General features: G+C 44.2%; 1 protein-coding gene across 4 annotated transcripts in view; it reads left to right on the top strand.

Annotated features, from left to right (window-relative positions):
• Positions 1-16631, top strand: part of ADAMTS9 (ADAM metallopeptidase with thrombospondin type 1 motif 9) — a 78952-nt gene that overhangs the window by 18888 nt on the left and 43433 nt on the right. For 3 of the 4 annotated variants that reach the window (XR_010441759.1, XM_064723632.1, XM_064723634.1), the window contains 9 exons: positions 207-314; positions 4772-4917; positions 10469-10650; positions 10749-10885; positions 12316-12433; positions 12698-12793; positions 15296-15462; positions 15571-15700; positions 16134-16260. Coding sequence is in view for 3 of the 4 variants with exons in the window: in XM_064723632.1 (XP_064579702.1) it covers positions 207-314; positions 4772-4917; positions 10469-10650; positions 10749-10885; positions 12316-12433; positions 12698-12793; positions 15296-15462; positions 15571-15700; positions 16134-16260 (1211 nt within the window). In the remaining variant the exon portion in view is untranslated. The remainder of the gene's footprint in view (positions 1-206; positions 315-4771; positions 4918-10468; positions 10651-10748; positions 10886-12315; positions 12434-12697; positions 12794-15295; positions 15463-15570; positions 15701-16133; positions 16261-16631) is intronic. The other variant, XM_064723633.1, reaches the window with a different exon arrangement.

Here is a 16631-nt window from a genome sequence, read left to right on the forward strand (position 1 = left end):
AAATTTCACGCCTTATTTTTCCTGGTTTTGCCAGAGCAAAATAAGGTCTCCTGGGGTTGGATGAATGGCAGACTCACAATCCATCAACTTACTGTCAAGCTTGTGAGTTAATGATAAATCCTGGGGGGAATAATTTCATAAAGGATCATCTGTCTGGCAAGGCATGTGGTGCATGTTTAATGTTTTGATCTCTGCAATCACTCGAGCAGATGCAGTGTCGGCGACTTTGGTGTATCAACGTCGATGGTGCTCACAAGGGATGTCGAACCCAACACACACCTTGGGCTGATGGGACAGAATGTGAGCCTGGAAAGGTCTGTAATACCTCGTGGTTTGTGCCTCGTGGCTCTATTTCCCTGGGCTGAGGATGAGCATATCAGTCAGAATCATCCTTTCCTAATGCCAGTTGTGTGGGGCACAGCTCTGACTGCAGTGCTGGAAGCCCAAAGCAGCTCAATGTGTGTTCAGCCTGGTGGTGCCTGGGACATCTCCAGCCCAGATACATTATTAAAGTCAACTGCTTGGTGTAACATTGCTTAAAGCAGGTATTCCTGGAGTGCTTATCTTCTTGAATTAATGCCCTTGAGTGAACTTTTGAGCAAAACTTTTGCAAAGCTTCCATAAGCTTTTGTTAGAAATTGCCTGTGTGATGTGAGCAATTAGTAATTCTGTGTAACATAAACTTGTCAGCTGGCTTTTCATCTTGACAGCTTCAGAGTAAAATATAGAATTGGTTGACATTTTATGTATGGAACATTTTTGGCAGTAATTCATAGAAACTTCCCGTTTCCATGTGCAATGTTAATTTCCAGCTAGCATTGTGGTTTCTAGGATAAGTGTTTAATTTTTAGTTATTCATATCTGTCGAAAAATAGTTGAGAGCATTTTTCTTTTATTGAGATACTGAAGATTTTGAATAAAAATGCTAACTGCTTCTTACTATTTGTGTCTGAACAAAAGTATTCTCCATCTGTGTCTAGTAAAAATAGTGTGATGTTATTCTACATGGTATAGCTTAAAATTTTGCTTTTCTGGCTCTCAAGATAAACATTAATAATAATACTTTTTTCTTTAGAAAGAGTCAGTTTTAAATCTTAGTCTCTCAAAGGTACTTTAATGAAAATTCTGGATGCTATTTTAAATATAGTTTTCCATACAGGCTGTGGAACTCTTTGGAAATTTATCTTTTGATGTATGTGTCTGAAAACATGATTGTTCAATGACACTTGACTGACTTCCTTCAGGACAATGAGCATCATGTATTAATTTGTCTTCCTTTCTTAGGAAAAAGTGCAATTGCAGATTTGTTTTTATAGTTGAGAAAGGGCATTAGAGATATAATTGGAATGTCTCATGTTTTTCTGTAAAATCCCCTTTTGAGCATGGGTGTCTACAGAGTCCCTATGACCTGAGACCTTGTGCCCTCAACTTCTCTGTTGGTGACCTTGGGATCTGCTCACTGCTGAAAGATTAGCAATCACTTTGAAATTTTCTTGAAATTCCAAAAATCTGGGCTGCTGCAAACCTGCACTTACCCTTGGATATGACAGAGTGATGTGCAAACAGCAGCAGCTGAGCAGATCAGCGCCCCCTCAGAGCCACCCTGTGTCATGCAGTGTCCAGCTGCATGGCTCTTAATAAAGACTGTGTGAGCAAAAATATGTCAGGCCACAAATTTAGACAATCTGACAAGTTTAGACCAACTAGGTAAGTGTGATCTGAATGTCTCAGCTGGGAGCAGATGGGCTCTTAAGAAAAGTTAATGCAGCCCACTCGTGTTCAGGTATTTAAATGTGTTCTCACAAAAGGGCTTTATGGAGTAATTTTGCTGTCTGTGTGTTCATCTGATTCAAGCTTAAAGTTTGAATCAACATAAACTCTGTCCTGCTTGGTATTTGCTTGGGCTTGTGAAGTGCTGAGGTGTGAGTCTGAAGTGCTTTTCCTTGGAATAAATAGTTATTTTGGTACTCTGCTGTGGCCAGGAGCCCTATCAAACTGCTACTTGCTGACTAATGCCTCAAGTCTGCATGTTTAAAGCCCATGCTGTATGGGTTGGCAGATGGAGAAAATACCATACCATTTTTTATGGAGATATCTTTGGAAATAAGAGAGCCTGAATAGCTAAAAAAAAGATCTAGCTAAAATTACTGGGATGTAGATTTAACTGGGCTCTAAATTTACTCTTAAATCAAGGGCATTAAAAACATGGGAGTATTAACTTACGCATATTTTGCATGTGAGGACACTGAATCTGATACTGCTAAATCAAGCCATAAGCCCAGCCCAGAGTCTGGCTTTGCTGGGTGATGGCTTTACCAGGTTCCACAGAACCAGCTCTTTGTTGGGTGGAGATAAATCTCTGAAGGAAGATGAAGGGGGTTGTGAATTTGGGCCACTCTCTGTTGTGCTTTTCAGGGCTGTTTAAAGAATGGTAAGAGTAGAGCAGATGAGCAGTAATGATTTGTGTCTGCTGCCCTGTGGCAGCAGGTAGGGTGTCTGTTATGCATGCATGGAGCTGCTCAGCCCCTTCTGCCCCCTGTTACTCCATTCAGCCAGCTCAAGGATGGCAGCTGGATTTGGGGAATTATCTGGAGCTCTGGTGGCAAGACAAAGGAAAGGAAAGTCTGCTGTAATGTCTTCCATCCCTGCCAGGGCTCTCCAGCTCCACTGTGAGTCTAAGATATTTTGAATTTGTTCCAGACAATCTGCCTTTTATTCTCTTCATTCTGTGAGCTGTAAGCTTATAGGAAAGAGAACCCTGGCAGGCTTTTTAGTCTTTCTGCTGTATCTCAACATAGAAATTATTTTTAAAATATGAAAGGCATAAAGGTTGCACAGCCAGACTGTTCACGGTGTGGTTCCAAGAAGCACTATTGTGTTTTCATAAGATAATCTTGCTGTTTATTTAAAACAGCTGCTCTTTTCCCCTGCTTTGCTTTACCATCAACTCTAACCCCCAAATTTTTAATAAAATCAATGGATGTAGATGACTTCCTGGTTAATACTCAACCATGAGATGGGAGACATATAGGTCATGTCACGGTCTGTGAGCTCTGTTCATTCACTAGTTAGCTATTCAGTCATCTTCCCTGGGTCAGTGGTGCCAGGCATGACTCTGGTTAGATATTTAGCTGTGAGCATCAACATTGCTGCAAGAAGTTCTCCACAGGGACAGCACTGTTGGATTGGTGTCATGTATTTCTGTTGTTTAATGATAGCTGTCAGACCTCTTTGGACCTGTATAGGGACCCCAACCTTCAGGTTTTCAGCCTCTAAATGCCAGGAAGAGTTGGGCATTGTAATTTGTCCTGCAGCAAAGAAACAGGCATTTCAGCTGATTTTATTGCTGAAATTTTATTTACTGTATCAGATGGGTTTTAGTCAGTTTTATCTTCAGATGAAAGCAAATCTGGGGCATTTTGCAGCCTAGAGACCATGGTTGTCTCTGAGCAAACGTCACATGCAGGACTCAAATTATGAGTTCTTCAGCTGTCCTGCAAACCATGTCCATGGGCAAATGTACCTGAGATCAGCTTTCCTCTTCAGCAAAGCTATGTAAAAGTCAGCCTTCATGGGAAAAGGTGTCCCACCTGCTGCAGAGCTGGTGTCCTGTGGGATGCACAGCCCCATGACAGCTTGATCCTGCTCTGTTTTCCTAGATGGCTTTATCCAAGGTGGTTCATAAAGGTGTCTAAAAAAGCTGGATGAGCTTGTGGTATGTCTTGATACAGTCTTGTTGTGCTATTAGTGGAAGGGCTGGAAAAACACAGTGCATCAGCAAATTTTACCCTTTTGCCATAAAGATCATCAGATCTGAACAGCACCTGGTGCACAGAAATACTGCAAGGAAATATTTTAGTGATGCTCTCTACCTGCATTCTATAGTCTGTAGCCTCTTCTAATCTGTGAGCAATCAGCAATGTTTGGGCTTCCCATAATTACAAAAATTTAGGCATCTGCATCTCTGGGTTTAAAGCAACTGTAGCAAGCACTGTTCACTGAGAGGGGACATTTTTCCATCTATTCTGGTGAGGCCAGAAGGTGACTCTTTCACTTCTGCAGAAGTCTGTGTAGTCCATGTGGTAAACATACCCCAAAGGATACAATTTATACCATGAAAATAGGGATAGGGGCTTGCCAAGGTAACTTAATCCAGTTTTCCAAACAAAAGAAAACGAGTCATAGCTGGAAAACAGAAGTGTAGACCAAGTCTTGGCAAGTCCCATGTTATGTCTGAGTGTAAAAAAAAAACGACTTGGGCTTGAGGAATTAATTTTTCTCTTTTATTTGCCTTTTGGATTTGGAAGTTTTCTGCTTTGGGTAACTGTGGGGAGGTTTGAGTTTTCCCTGGTGTTTCTCCTCATTGCCTGTCTCCTCCCCTGACAGGGCTCTCCATGCAGAGTTTCTGCAGCTCTGCAGGAAATCAGATAGAGCAGCTTTTTGAAAAGCCAGTGCTGCGAGCTTGCTGTGCTGCTTAGCACCAATAAACAGGGAATATTTAGTGGTTGCTGTTGTCTTTAGTCTTCATCCCATAAATCATTCCATGGACTCAGCACCTTGCCTTCACTCTGCCATTTAAGGGTATGGAGAAAGAAAAATATGGGGGTGACAGACAAAAGTAAAAGCAGTTCAGTTTTATTTGATTACAAAATCATTGTGTGGCTGAGAAATAAGTGAGGCTGAGTCTCGTTACCCAGGCTGGTCACTGTGGGTCGTTCATAATGCAAAGCAGCACAATCCCACCTTTGCCCTGTGTCTCCTTCACGCGCAGCACTGCAGGTTTGGGATGTGTGTGCCCAAGGAGCGGGAGGCGCCGGTGACAGACGGAGCCTGGGGCACCTGGAGCCCCTTCGGGACCTGCTCGAGGACCTGCGGCGGCGGCATAAAGACGGCGATCCGGGAGTGCAACAGGCCCGAGTGAGTGCACAGGGGGAGATGGGGAAACGCACTTTGGGCTGCCCAAATGGGCTGGAACCAACTTGGGCTGCCCTCAGTCCTTGGGAGTGCCAAGGACAGGTGGCTCTGCCCTGGGCATGGGTGGCTTTGCCCGACATGGGTGAGGCAGAATCTGGTCATTGGTGTGTGGGTGAAGTGCTCTAAAAAGTGATCAATCCATTCAACAATGAGAGTTAAAAAGCTGATACCTCCATGTGTTTATTACCTTCTGTTTTCCTGTGGAGGCACAGCTGGGGTCCCACTTCCAGAGGTGTTTTTCTTTCTCCAAAGCTGTCAGAAAGGAAGGAGCCTTCCTTTTTCACCATTTTATCCCTGCTTTGGTTGCTTTTGCAGCTGTTCCTAGAGGCCTTTATAATAAGGTTTTCTACCGTTTTATTCCTGCTTTGTCTGGTTTTGCAGCTTTTGGCTGCTTTTGCAGCTGATCCTTTATACAGTTACATTTCAGCTGGTGCAGACTAGCCAAACCTCAGCAGAAATCTGTGCCCCATTAAAAAGTGGTACTCGAGAATGTTTGCTATCAGCCTGGAATGCAAAATCCTGCACCATTTGAAATGGCAGGGAATTTTGCTGTGGGCTTCAAGGAGACAAATATGTAGCTGGTGCAATAGTAACAGCTTGAGCAACTGGTATGAAAACAGCCTGTTTACGTAAATTGTGAATTGTGCTGGTTTCTGTTTAAATGCCTTGTTGCAGAAAGAAGGCTCTCTGGGCTTTTATTTGGGACTGAGATACAGGGAGGTGAGGGTCTGTGGGGCTGGTTGCACTGAGGGGTCTTAAAAAGATTCCTATTTCTCATTACTGGTGTTGGATGGTTTATTGCCAAGAAAATTGCCACTAGAGATGTGCCAGTGATAATTTCATCACTGTTAATGGGAGAAGGGAGAGCTTATGCCCATGACACTCGTGCTGTGGTAACAGGAGAGGCTGCTCAGCACAGCTGGGCAAGTGTCAGAAGTTGAGGCTGAGAGAGTAGGACACCAGCATGTTAATTAAAACAATGCTAAGAAAAACACAAGTGCAGAGAGCTCTCCTCTGGCTGTGCTGAGTCAGCACGCTCCATATGGTCTTCTGTAGCCATGGAAAGACAAAAACAAAGCATCTTTGCAGCTCTGCTGCTGAAACTTTGGATGCTGAGATGTATTCCTGTCTTCTGAGACGCATCTATTCAGACTGATAGCTTTTTGTGATAGAAAATCTCCTTTCATCCTAAAGGCTAGCCAAGGGATTTGAAATTCCATTTTCCCTGATTGCTTGTGGTTTGTATCCTGGTGCTTCAGTAGATGTATTGCTGTGGCTGGGATTTGCAAAAGCACCTAAACACACTCTGCTCCAAGCTGCCTGAGAAATCCTTGTGACTGATAGTGGTATTTTCCTTTCCTGAGCCTTGTGCTGGCACTGGCCTCTCTTCTCCAGCCCCTCACAAGGTCTTTGTGAGGAGTAGCCTGTCCTGGCACCATCCACAGAGCTTCCCACTGATTGTTGTTGGTTTGTAATTTGTTGTTGTAATTTGACACCACAGTGTGAGTTCCCACCTCCTGTGTCCCCATTATCATGGGGCTGCTAAAACAATGCAAATGGATGAGACCCCACTGGATATTCTCTTGCCTTTTCCCCTTCTCAATGTACTTAAAAAGGAGACAGTCTCTCCTCTGTTGTAGAAGGCAGCAAACCCAACCCAGATACCTCTAGTAAGGTCTGAAATAATTCTCAATAAATCTTTTCTATTCAAAGTTGGTTTAACTTTTTAAAGTTTTTTCTGTGCATGAGAATCTGGGGTGGGATCTTGCATCCAGTAAAAAAATTGTGTTAAATCTGGCGTTGAAAATTGCATCCATTCCCTCCATGCTGCAGAAAGTAAAGCTGCAGTTCCTGCCTCTCTTTGTAGAGTGCTCTGACACCTACATGATGAGTGTCCTACAGGGATGCAGGGAGAGCTCTAGGCCTCTGGAATGGCAGCAGACTGTTTTGACATACCCTGAAGCAATGTGTTTGCTAACCAGCCCAGACCCTTCCCACTGAGATTGCCCACATGGGAATTTGAGCCTGGCTGGTGGACAAAGCCCATGGCTGTGGTGTATCATCAGAGGGGCTGTGGTGCAAGCCCTGGTTTTCAAATAAAGACGTTGCAGAATTATGGGAAAAGGCATATTTGATAACACGTCAAAAACAGAAGCCCTGTTTTCAGGAATGGTTTTTTGGATGGGGGGGTCTAATCTCTGGATGTGAGTCAGATCACATTTGCATTTTAGTCCATCACAGAGGTATCCACCTGTGCTTAACTGTCTGAGCCTGACATATAAACAAACGTGTAGATAACTGTGCTAGCCACCAACCAGTCCTAGGGCTTCCTGGAATGTGGGGAAGGGTTCTCAAACTGATCTGTGCACACTGGAGCTTCACAGATTTTTGTGCACATCCTCAAAATGCTCAATGTGATGGATTGAGCATCATGTATTTCAGACCTGTTGGGATGGGAATGGGGATGAGACCCCATCATTCCCTGGAAATGAGAGTTTCTGGGCTGCTGGGAGGAGTGCAGTAGGTCTGGGGTGTGTGCAGGAGCCTGGGGGAATGGTACTGGATTGAAAGTGGGTCCATACAGCTGTTAATTGGTCAAATAGATGACTCCAAGAGAAGGGAAATTGAAGGAAAAAAGGTTTCTCTGCATGTATTACTTTCCCTTCTGACTCTGGTACAGTGTTGATGATCCATAAAAATATTACACCGAACGAAGTATGCTGTTTTTCTTCATGACACTGAAAATTGATGTTATATGAGGTTGGCTCCTTTTTCAGGGTCAGCTCTTTCTGTCCCTCAGATTCTGTATGAAGCAGTGCTGGTTAAAAACACTCTGAAACTGTCAGGGAAGTTTGGAGCTGTTTTTTAAGTGTCAGAAGTGTGAGTGTGCTTCGGCCCCCAGCATTGTCTGAAAGATTTCCTGCCAGAGTTGCAAAGCTGACAGTTTGCAACAAGGTGGCAAGCTTTAGCATCCTTCAGTTTGTGGTGTGTCCATGTGTCAATGTTATCTCAATCTTAGGGGTCACATCTAGTGAAGAAAAAACTAAATAGTAGCTTGAGATTTTTGGATTTTATTAGATATACCTTAAAAAAAAAAAAACTCCTGCATGTTTTTCATGTTCTCCTTAACTAAATAGGTGAGAGTTTCATTTTAGTTAATTGATTTATATTGGAAGCAATGTGGTTGCCATAAAAATGTTGTAATTACAATTTTTTTTAAAAAAAGAAATGCCCACTTAAAGGTTTGTATAACTCAGAGATTTTGTCAAACTGCAGCAGTCCTGCAGAGGTACAAATGCTTTTGAAGTGAAGATGATGAATCCTGTTAATTCCCCCATGAATGACTCAGACTCAGCCAGGTCTGGAGTGTGCTGTTGCCATGATAAAGAAGTTTCCCAGTATGCTGTGTGGTTGAGATGTCCCTTTGTAGCTAAAGGTGGCTCATGTGGCTGTATGGGAATAGTCCATGGGATGGGCTCTGGTGTTGGGAAACCCCCAGCAATTGCCATTGTGCCTGCAAGGCAAGGAGGAGTTTGGGCTTCTTTGAAGTTGTTTGTCACAAGGTGGACAACAGACTAAATCAGTTAAAAACCAGATTTAGACTTGCTCCACTAGGAACTGTAAAGGTGTAAAATCAGTCTGTAATCAGCAATCTGCAATGGCCACTGTGCAGTTGCTTGGGCTTTTTATCACTGGTACTTGCTTAATTGCAAACACCAGAAACCTTTGTAAGTGACATGCATTTCACTTCCAGATGGCATGTGAGAACTGCCCTCAGAGCAGGTAGAGCTGGTGTTGTGAGCTATTGCACAGGGCTGTGCCTGAGGACAACTCATACCCTGTGGTATTTAGGGTAGGACTAGAAGGGTCTGCACCAGAGCAGTGAGGAGCTCAGTGACTGGAGGATGCTGGCAGGAAAAATCCCACGTGTGTAACTGGTGGTGCCCAGCATCTCATCTGCAGCTGCTCAAGAACTCAACTCATTCTGCCAAACCTGTGAGCATCCCTAGTGTGGTGCTGATCGGGTGGTGGGAAGTCTGCCTGCCTTTCCTGGTTTTGCAGGCAATCTTTTGGCAAGAGCAAGCTGTTCTGTGCTTCTGTCTCTCATTTGTTTCACAGGAACTTTGCTACTTGAGTCACAAAGAATTTTCAAGCGTAAGAGTGAAGAATTGTTATTTGTGGGGGAAATGGCACTGCTGGGCTTCCTGAGGTGCAGAGATGCTCAAAAATTCTGTTCAGCTGCAAGAACCTGTTGACTCACTGTATGTAGAGACCATTGTGCAGGTGCAGGGGAGTGCTGTCTCTTTTGTTAGAGGTGCTGGCTGCACACAACTTGAAGATCTCACGGTGAGCACCTCCTTTGAGGACAGGGGTGGCTCCCATTTATCACTTATTCATCTGCATCCTCAGAGTTCTCCAAGTATGCAAATTTTGTGTGTGTTCCTTCCCAACCAAGCTCCAAGGGAAGGAGCATTCTGCCAGCATCCCTGGGGCACTGATGGGCACCTGGTTCCCAGGCAAGGCAGAGCTGATCCTGAAGAACAGCCCTGGAAGGCAGGATTTGTGGGTGAATGGTTGTTGGAGCCTGGCAAGTCACTCTTCTGATTGCACTCCTTGCTACTGCAGGCGCCCATTTTTCAGGGTGTAGATAGAAGATGTAGGTTTGGTGGCTATTTTGATGTGCAGCTCATTCTTGCACCATTGCTGGCAGCAGAAGGAATAGGAGAGGCTCTTTCAGTCCCCAGAGTGATGTTCTTTGGCAAAGGCTTCATCTACATATGAGAAAAATAGTTTTATGACTGCAGCTCTGAATCTGTGAGTCAGGAAATTTAAAATGAAAGCTTCTAGGCTTTACCACTGGGTTTTATGTGGCTTGGATGGGATTTCTCTTCCCAGTTTATACCAGTGTCATCCTTCTATAAAATGGGGGTAAGTTATTTATTGGCTGTCTTTGATGCTTTCTGGAATATATAGAGGTAAAGTTGTTTCAATGTGCTCAGCATTACCATTTTTAACATTTGGGGCTAGAAATCCTGAAGGACTAAGTGCTGCCTGACCTTTCAGCCTCTGCAGGGAAGGAGGCCTTTTCTCCTGTAATGTTTAGTTATTTGCAACCTACTAGATCAAAGGCAAATTGTCAGCCACAAAATCCATAGGACTGATGGGGTTGTAAGGAAACATGCGCCTGAGTGGGATCCCTGAATGTGAAAATAAATCGTCAGGTGGGGAAGATGTTGTGCTTCCTTTCTGGTTTCTCTCACAACCATGGCATCCATGTGAAAGTAAATATTCTCTTTTTCATCCCTTTTTATTGCATATGTGGGATTTTTTTGTAAGAAACCAGCATAACATTTCCTGCTTGTCAGCCTGGGATATTAATTAAAGATATGCAGAAAGACAGAGCCCCCAAAGTGCTGCTGCAAATCCTGACTGTACCGACCCAGTTGCAGAATTGCAGTTCCACCTCATTTCCAGCCCGGTGTTGTCTCTGCAGACCCAAAAATGGTGGGAAATACTGCGTGGGTCGTCGCATGAAGTTTAAATCCTGCAACACAGAACCGTGCTCAAAGCTGAAGAAGGATTTCCGGGACGAGCAGTGTGCTGACTTTGATGGGAAACACTTCAACATCAACGGGCTGCCCACGAACGTGCGCTGGGTTCCCAAGTACAGCGGCAGTAAGTGGCTGGGGGGATGCAGGTCCTGCCTCCTGGATTGCTGCCTGGGGTGAGGGTGTTCAGATAACGTGCTCCTGGTGTCCCTCCTCCTCCTGCAGTCCTGATGAAGGATCGGTGCAAGCTCTTCTGCCGCGTGGCGGGGAACACGGCCTACTACCAGCTGCGGGACCGCGTCATCGACGGGACGCCCTGCGGCCCTGACACCAACGACATCTGCGTGCAAGGCCTCTGCCGGGTAATCACTGTCCCTTCCTCACCAAAGGGGGATGGCAGTTTGGTAGGGCAGGTTAGTGCTTGTGCACTGTGCTCCAGGCAGGTGGTGGCATGTCCTCTGCACTCAGAGGATGCCTATCTATTACCAGCTGTGGGACTGCGTCATTGACGGGACACCCTGCAGCCCTGACACCAACGACATCTGTGTGCAGGGCCTCTGCTGGGTAATCATTGTCCCTTCCTCACCAAAAAGGGGATGGCAGTTTGGCAGGGCAGACTCGTGCTCCAGGCAGTTGGTGGCATGTTCCCTTCAATCAGAAGATACCCATTATCAGTTGTGGGACCGCGTCATTGATGGGACACCCTGCAGCCCTGACACCAATGACATCTGTGTGCAGGGCCTCTGCCGGCTAATCATTGTCCCTCCTCTCAACAAAAGGGCATGGCAGTTTGGTAGGGCAGGCTGGTGCTTTTGCACCATGCTCCAAGCAGTTGGTGGCATGTCCTCTTCACTCAGAGGATGCCTATTAACAGCTGCAGGCTCTGTAAGCCCCAAATGGTCTGAAACTTGTGCCAGCCTCCAGATTTGCCGAAGAGCCACACATGGAATCATAGGATCATTTAGGTGGAGACCTTTGAGATCAAGTCCCACCATTAACCCAGCAGTGCCAAGTTCACCACTAAACCATGTCCCCAAGTGCCATATCTACATGTCTTCTAATACTAACAGGGAGAGTGACTCCCACCATTGCCCTGAGCAGCCTGTTCCAGTGTTTGACAACCTTTTTGGTGAAGAATTATTTCCTAATATCAAATCTAAAGCTCCCCTGTTGAATGTGAGGCTGTTTCCTCTTGTCCTGTTGGTTGTTACCTGTGAAAAGAGCCTGACCCTCACCTGGCTACAACTTCCTTTCAGGTAGTTGTAGAGAGTGAGAAAGTCTCTCCTGAGCCTCTTTCTCCAGGCTGAGCTCCTCAGCCACTCCTCATTTTAGTCTAGACCATTCACCAGGGGACACATTTAAGTGGAACATGTTTGCACATCTGCCCTAGGTTACTGAGGGCTGTGGAATCTCAGCCTAAATCCCAGCGTTGTTTCCTTCTGTGTTTTGCCCCAGTTCCTCCTGATCAGGCCCCAGAGCCCTACATTTCCATTCACAATTGTTCTTCACACTTTTCTCTACAGGAACAATTGATGCAAGAATTTTTTTCTAGTGAAAGCATTACCTGGTGCAAATAGTTGTTCTGATTCTTGCTTTGTAAAAAAGCCTTTTGTTGTAAAACCTTGTAGGATGGCCGCACTGTAAATCAGTGGAAAAATGTGGGGAAGCAAACCAGTTTATCTCACAGCAGCCTTTTGCATACACAGCTTTTGTGTGCCTTAATTAGGAGATTTGTCAGTGCTGTTCTAGTCTGTATTTGCTCAATATGTTTTTTTCAATTTTTCTCTTAAAGCAAGCTGGATGTGATCATGTGCTGAATTCAAAAGCAAGAAGAGATAAATGTGGTGTTTGTGGTGGGGATAATTCTTCATGCAAAACTGTTGCAGGCACATTTAACACGGTGCATTATGGTAAGAATCTGTTGCTAAAAACTTTATGGTGAAAAAATGTGGGTCTATAAAAGCCATTACAACACTTAATCTACAAAAACACCGATGTAAAACACAAAATCCTTCTAGCTATAGTATGTTCCTTTTTATAACTATTTATGCTGTCCCTAAATGAAAAGTATCAGCTTGTGTAATGTGAAGTAACTTAGCTCATTTCCCTTCTCCTGCAGAAAACAAATCAAGTGCCTGTGTAATAGCCTTGACTTTCTGTTCCATCTTTCCTAGGTTATAACGTTGTGGTTCGCATCCCAGCTGGTGCCACTAATATTGATGTGCGTCAGCACAGTTACTCAGGGAAACCAGAGGATGACAACTACCTGGGTGAGTTGTGTTCCTTATGTCTCTCCAGAAATCTGCCTTGTTGTCTGGCTGTGGTGATGTATCTACTGGCAGCTCTGTGCTAGAGAGGTTGAAGAATTAATTTGAGGGAGATGTTTTCTTGGTGAGAATTTTTCTGTGTCTGCCAAACATTCAGCCTTATCATCTTCTTTTTTATTTTTTTCTTCATGCCATCCTAGTTGCAAGGTCTGGGAGGTTCTCCAATTATAAGAAATATTCCCTTAGGGTGTGTCTAGGGCTTGGAAGAACTGTTGAGCCTGGGTGGTAGCTGAGGGACAAAGCTGGAAACCAAACAGCATTCTGAGCTCTGCTGGAGTCTCCTCACTGCAACTTTATCTCTGCTGTCACCATGCTTTGTTGGTGCCATGTCCTGAAAGATGTTTGTAAACACATACAAAGAGAAATTATTTTCTATTCTTCTGAGAATAATAATTCTGATTTCAGATAGTGAGGCCTTCTTGTCCCTGCCTGATAGTGACATGTAACTGTAAAGAAATACTCTGCACCAAAGATATTGGTTTGATTTAAACCTAACAGTAACTTGGCCTTTGGCTGTTGGAATTTCATAATCACTGTTCTCTCTAATCTGTGGCTGTGTCTTTAGAGGCAGATGAAAATGTTTGTGGTGCTGTGTTAGACCACTGTGCTACATGCACATATATGCTGCTAGCATGGCCATGAGTGTCTTTTCCATCATGATCACTCACCCCACAGATAGTTCTGTTTGGCTTCAATAGCAGAGATAATACAAATGAGCCTCACTACTGATGTTTCACTTCCCAGCTTAAGGCTGATTTTGCCATTAAGTCCTGTCAGAGTCTCTGGTCCTCCTGTTTTGCCTGCCCTGTGCCTTGCACCCCCAGCTGTGTTCCAGTAGCACAGGGTCCAGTACTTAAATCTTTGAACAGGGCACTTCATCTTGTTCTATCTCACCAAGTTCCTGTAACTAGGTGTGTTAAAAAGGAGAGTTGGTTGGTGGCCCCTAGCCCATCAAAGGTATAGGGAGTCATTTGAGAAACAAGTGCCAGAGACCACCGTGCACCAAAGGGAGGCAATGACAGCCTTGCTGTTGCTCTGAAATGCCATCCATGTGCTGTACCCTTCACTGAGGCAAAAAGTTGAGATGGTGCAGCATGAATGCACATCAGCACCAAAAAAAGGTCTCAGAGTTTTCTGTCTTGGAGGAGGGAGCCAAATTTTATTTTTCCTCTTTCCTGGGAAAAACAATCCTCCCTATGTTGTGCCCTTTCAAACTGGCTCACCCCAGAAGGAGCCCCAAACTTCTCAGCTCTTCTTGGAGGGCCTTTAATCTTCTTGGGAAACAATGAAGTCAAATCTTCTTTAATGTTGCTTTAATATTGCTGGGAAAGCATCTCTTCACATTAGGCCTGACTGGAAGTAAATGAGAAGTGTGCATGTGTCCACTTACTTTGCAGCTCACTGAGTGTGAAATCTTGGGCCCTCAGTTACTGTGAACCTTGTAGTTTCTTAACAATTTAGGAGGAATTTGATGTTGTCATCAAGTCCAAGATGTACCTACTGTTATAGGAGATATAGTAAAAGAGAAGTAATCCCCTAATGAGTTTTACTACTGCCTAATAACATTAAAACCTCTGAAGTGTGAAACTTGGTTGAGTGTAGCCTCTGCTTTGTGAGGTTTTCTCCATCTATGTCTTTTTGGTACTAAGCAGTGTTTTGCTTCATTATCTCTCCTCATTCGATGGAAAAACTTTCCCTTTGGTGTTTTGGTGTTTAGATTTTTCAGTACAGGGGCTTTTTAGTAACACAGCTGTGATGGGTGAAATGGTGGGGAAACTAACTTAGGAAATTAGCTACATAATCGCATTAGTGTGAAGTTGTGCAGCAGACTGCTGTTTTCAGGAAACTGTTCCTTTTATAAAGCATTTAGGCTTTAAGCCTCCAGTGCTCTCACATACCTTAAGATTTGGAATAATAAAAAGTATGGGGGGAGGAGGGAGAGGGCAACCAAAGGGGAAATACTGACCAAACTCTCTGTAATTATATACTAGAAATTATGTTTAGGTAATTAGGGTGCATACATTTACCCTAAGAACACACCTGGAAACACCAGGGAAGACACCCTATCCACACAGCTCATTAAAAGTTTTGGGCAGGATTATTTCTGCGGTATATGTGGGGATACATTCTATGTGTGCTCCTTGCAGCAGCCAGCCCAGAATGCCTTTTGGATACCTCTGTTTTGGGTTATGGATGAACTGTTTAGCAACAACTTCAGGAATTCAGCCTTCATTTTTAGGAGGCTTTCCAGTGGAAAAAGGAGAAGGCAGAATGTCTGCAAGAGCTCTGCTGCTCACTTTACATCCTTTTTGTTTGAGAATGCCAGTGGGCTTCCCCCCCCACCCCCCTGCCAGAGAAAGGAGCACTGAGAGCACATGACCCACGTTATTATGTATGTATGAGTTAATTCTGCCTCTTTAGTTATTGTTTTTTGCACCTATGCAGCCTTATCTAACAGTCAAGGAGACTTTATATTAAATGGAGACTTTGTCGTCAGTATGTTTAAAAGGGAAATCAAAGTTGGGAATGCTGTGATCGAATACAGTGGCTCCGATAATACTGTTGAAAGGATTAATTCTACAGATCGGATTGAGCAAGAAATAACACTTCAGGTGAAGTATATGTTGTGTGTATGGAAAAGTCTGCCCAGTATTGTTGGACTGAAAACAGTGGGCGGTGATATCTGTTGATTTACTCTGCTTCATTTTTCTTCCTCTCAGGTTTTATCAGTGGGCAATCTGTACAATCCTGACGTTCGTTACACATTCAATATCCCTATTGAGGACAAACCTCAGCAGTTTTACTGGAATGAGCATGGCCCATGGCAGCCCTGCAGTAAGCTCTGCCAAGGTGGGTGCTTGGAAGTACTTGCCCTGTGAGTATTGTTGTTTCCCTGGACTGCAGTGGAGAATAACATCCTATAAGGTGGTTCTGGGTTTCAGAGCAGGGTACCTTACAGCCCCTCCCAGCCAGGTGAGCCTCACAACATGCTTTGCAGGTGAGGAAGCTAAAGCACAGAAAATGAGGCATTTCCTACGGGTGGCCACCCTGCTAAATACTCAGAGCCTATCCTTATGGGGGTACTGAGCTCTCTGCCTGTGTCCATCCCATCTACAATAAAAGCTTTCTGCCTTGCTTAGTCTTAAACCCCCTCCCTGTTTCGGACAGAGGTAGAAAAGCACACCTAAGCATGTCTTAAATATTACTATAAAAGGTGTAGGAGAAATAGCTGAATTGATCACTTTGCTGCTTGACTGAAACCAAATGCTGGTTTTCTTTGCAGGAGAACGCAAAAGGAAGCCTGTGTGTAAGAGAGAGTCAGATCAGCTCACAGTGTCAGACCAGCGATGCGATCGACTTCCCCAGCCTGAGCCCAGCTCCGAGCCTTGTAACACAGAGTGTGAATTAAGGTGCACTGTGCTCAGCCATGTATATAAATAACATTGTGTACTTATTGTTTACTCCTCTTTCCTTTCGCTTCTCACCCTAATTCTCTTTCTCACCAGCCTGTATTAGATTTTGAAAAAGAAAAGGATTGGTAGTTGCCTCTTTGTCAACCAAGAGGGATTGTCATCCACCAGTGGTGCTTTGAAAGGCACTTTTCAATGTTTTTACATTTCTCTTGCTGGATTCAATTAGAGCTAACTATAACAAAAATTCTCTAATGTTGAAAAATCTCCCTGTGCAATACAAGGCCTGAAATTTGCATCTGCCTGGATCAGAAATGCTCAGCGCCATTCTACATACAGCCTGCAGAGAAGGGAAAACATACACTTAAAGC

This window comes from Zonotrichia leucophrys, chromosome 12 (genome assembly GCF_028769735.1).
Source record: "Zonotrichia leucophrys gambelii isolate GWCS_2022_RI chromosome 12, RI_Zleu_2.0, whole genome shotgun sequence".
NCBI lineage: Eukaryota > Metazoa > Chordata > Aves > Passeriformes > Passerellidae > Zonotrichia > Zonotrichia leucophrys.